At 41.5% G+C, this 2,555-nt stretch overlaps 1 protein-coding gene across 1 annotated transcript; it reads right to left on the bottom strand.

The window, feature by feature from the left end:
* Window positions 1-349: 349 nt before the first annotated feature.
* Window positions 350-1,200, bottom strand: LOC122453727 (V-type proton ATPase subunit E 1-like). The gene has a single exon (XM_043487866.1). The coding sequence runs from the start codon at window positions 1,088-1,090 to the stop codon at window positions 509-511; it is 582 nt and encodes a 193-aa protein (XP_043343801.1). The 5' UTR covers window positions 1,091-1,200; the 3' UTR covers window positions 350-508.
* Between the last annotated feature and the right edge of the window lie 1,355 nt (window positions 1,201-2,555).

Here is a 2,555-nt window from a genome sequence, read left to right as displayed (position 1 = left end):
TTTAATAAATAGAGCAGATTCATGGAATAGACCTTAAAATCACATTTACAGACTACTTCCAGGTCCAAACACATAGGCGAGAAGCTGCTGCTGCTGCTGGAAGGGATGAGGCCCACATGCACTGGAGGACTGAGTCTACCACCCCACCGCTTGTAGGCTGGATGGTGGAGCCCAGGACAGCAGGAGGTGAGGGACACGCATGCACCCACACCTAGCCCTGCAACTGCGAGCTACAGAATGGCGGGAAGTTGAGCTACTTTGAGACAAGCTAGAGGAAGGTTTCCTATTGTACTAACTGAGACTCCCATCATTACCCATCAGTAGGAGAATGTCAGCTACAGAAGAGCATCCACTGAGAAATAAGGGCAGAGGACAGCAAAGAGGAAGCTATCAGGCCCTCTCGTTTCTTCCAATGTCGGGAGCATCCACGTCATGCACCTCTTGCTGGCTTAGTCCAAAAACTTCCTGTTGGTATTTGCACCAAACAAGGCTCCCCGCACTTCAGGCATCACCTGCTGAGAGCTACGAGGTCCAGCCGACTTTCGAGTGTGTCAGACACCTTGATCTTGCGGTCCCCGTTATAGATCTCAACACCGCAGGCTATTTCCTGGGGCAGGTAGGCCTCCTGATCAACCTGGACATCAACGTCTCTTTTGGTTGCCACTTTGTACACAGGGATTGCTTTTTGCACTTCAGCCTTCACTAGAGGAAAATCCTGTTTCCTGCAGCGAACAATCATCCGGGGTTCCAGCAACTGGTACAAACCCTGGAGGACTAGTCCGTCCAGCAGCACTTGGTACCTGGTTGCATCTTTTACCACTTTGCTGAGTCTCTGTTTTGCTTCATTTAGTAGGTCTGTGATAAGGTCATCTCTCACTCTGAGGACTTTGAGCCTCGCTTGATTCATCAAATTGGACATCTGAATTTTCTGCTGCTGCTCAATCTGCTTTTCTTTCTTCTCATAATATTCCATAATCTTCAGTCTTTGGGTTTGCACAAGACGACCTTTCTCAATATTGAACTCTTCTTCTGCCTTTGCATCAATTTCTTCTGCTTTCTCATTGGCTTCTTGTTCAATAAAAGCCATCATGTGCTTATCTGCTTCTGCACTTCAGCATCGCTGAGGGCCATGGCGGCAAGCGACGTGCGACGGTGGACGATCGGCAGGAGCTCAAGCCTGACGCAGGAGACGGGAGAATGGGAGACAGAATAGTCAGTTCTTAAGTCCTATATTTTAACTGTCGCCATTCCTTCTCTCTCTCTTTTTTTTCCCCCTAAAGTTTTGGTTTTGCTGAAACATTGACATGAAGCCTGCCTCTTAGGGAAGTGTAGAACATCTGAATTACATTCTTAATTCAGACCATTTTGTATTATTAACCAAAATCATGGAAACAGAGATCTGACTGATATCAAGAGGTACCTATTTGGGGTTTGATATGATGGCAGCTTGGGAAACATGGATGCAAGAAGCTCTTAAATTGTGTTCCACCTACTACAAAATGGGGAGGCTTATAAAGGCAAAAAGCTGCAAGGCTATAGTTATGAGTTGTTTGTATATCTATATGCTACATCTTTATCGATTCATCTATCGATGGACACTTATGTTGCTTTCATATCTTGACAATTGTAAATAATGTTGCTATGCATATGGGGTGCATGCATCTTTGCAAATTAGTGTTGTTGTTGTTGTTTTAATATATACACAGGAGTGGAATTGCTAGGTCATATGGTAGTTCCATTTGTAGTGTTTTGAGGAACCTCCATACTGTTTTCCATAGTGGCTGTACAAATTCACATTCCCAACAACTAAGTAGGAGGGTTTCCTTTTCTCTACATCCTTGCCAACATTTATTTCTGGTCTTCTTGATGATAGCCATTCTGACAAGTGTGAGGTAATATCTCATTGTGCCTTTGAGTTGCCTTGCTCTGATAATTAATGATATTGAGAATCCTTTCATGTGCTTGTTGGCCATCTGTATATCTTTGAAAAATGTTTATAAAATCTTCTGCCTATTTTTTAATTGAGTTGTTTCTTTTTTCTTGATGTTGAGTTGTATGAACTGTTAATATATTTTGGATATTAATCCTTTATTGGTCATATCATTTGCAAATATTGTCTCCCATTCAGTAGGTGTTTTCATTTTGTTGGTGGTTTACTTTGCTATTCAAAAGTCTTTAAGCTTAACTAGGTTCCATCTGTTTATTTTTGCTTATATTTCCTTTGCTTCAGGAAACAGATCCAAAAATAATTGCTACAATTATATATCAATATGTCAAAGGGTGATCTGCCATGTTTTCCTCTAGGAGTTTTATGGTTTACAGTCTTACATTTAGGTCTTCCATCCATTTTGAGTTTATTTTGTGTATGGTGTTTTAAAATGTTCTAATTTTCCTCTTTTACATGTAGCTGTCCAGTTTCCCCAGAAAAATCTATTGTTTTGTTTTGAAAAAAGCTTGTGACCTTGGGTTTGGTATAGTTCACAGAAACAGTCTCAGTGGTATAGGGACATTCTAATAATTAGGTTCGTAATGGTTGCTCGACTCCATTATTGCAT

This window comes from Cervus canadensis, chromosome 15 (genome assembly GCF_019320065.1).
Source record: "Cervus canadensis isolate Bull #8, Minnesota chromosome 15, ASM1932006v1, whole genome shotgun sequence".
NCBI classification, from domain to species: domain Eukaryota; kingdom Metazoa; phylum Chordata; class Mammalia; order Artiodactyla; family Cervidae; genus Cervus; species Cervus canadensis.
Note: the sequence above shows the minus strand (reverse complement) of the source record. Positions and strands in the feature narration are given on the sequence as shown.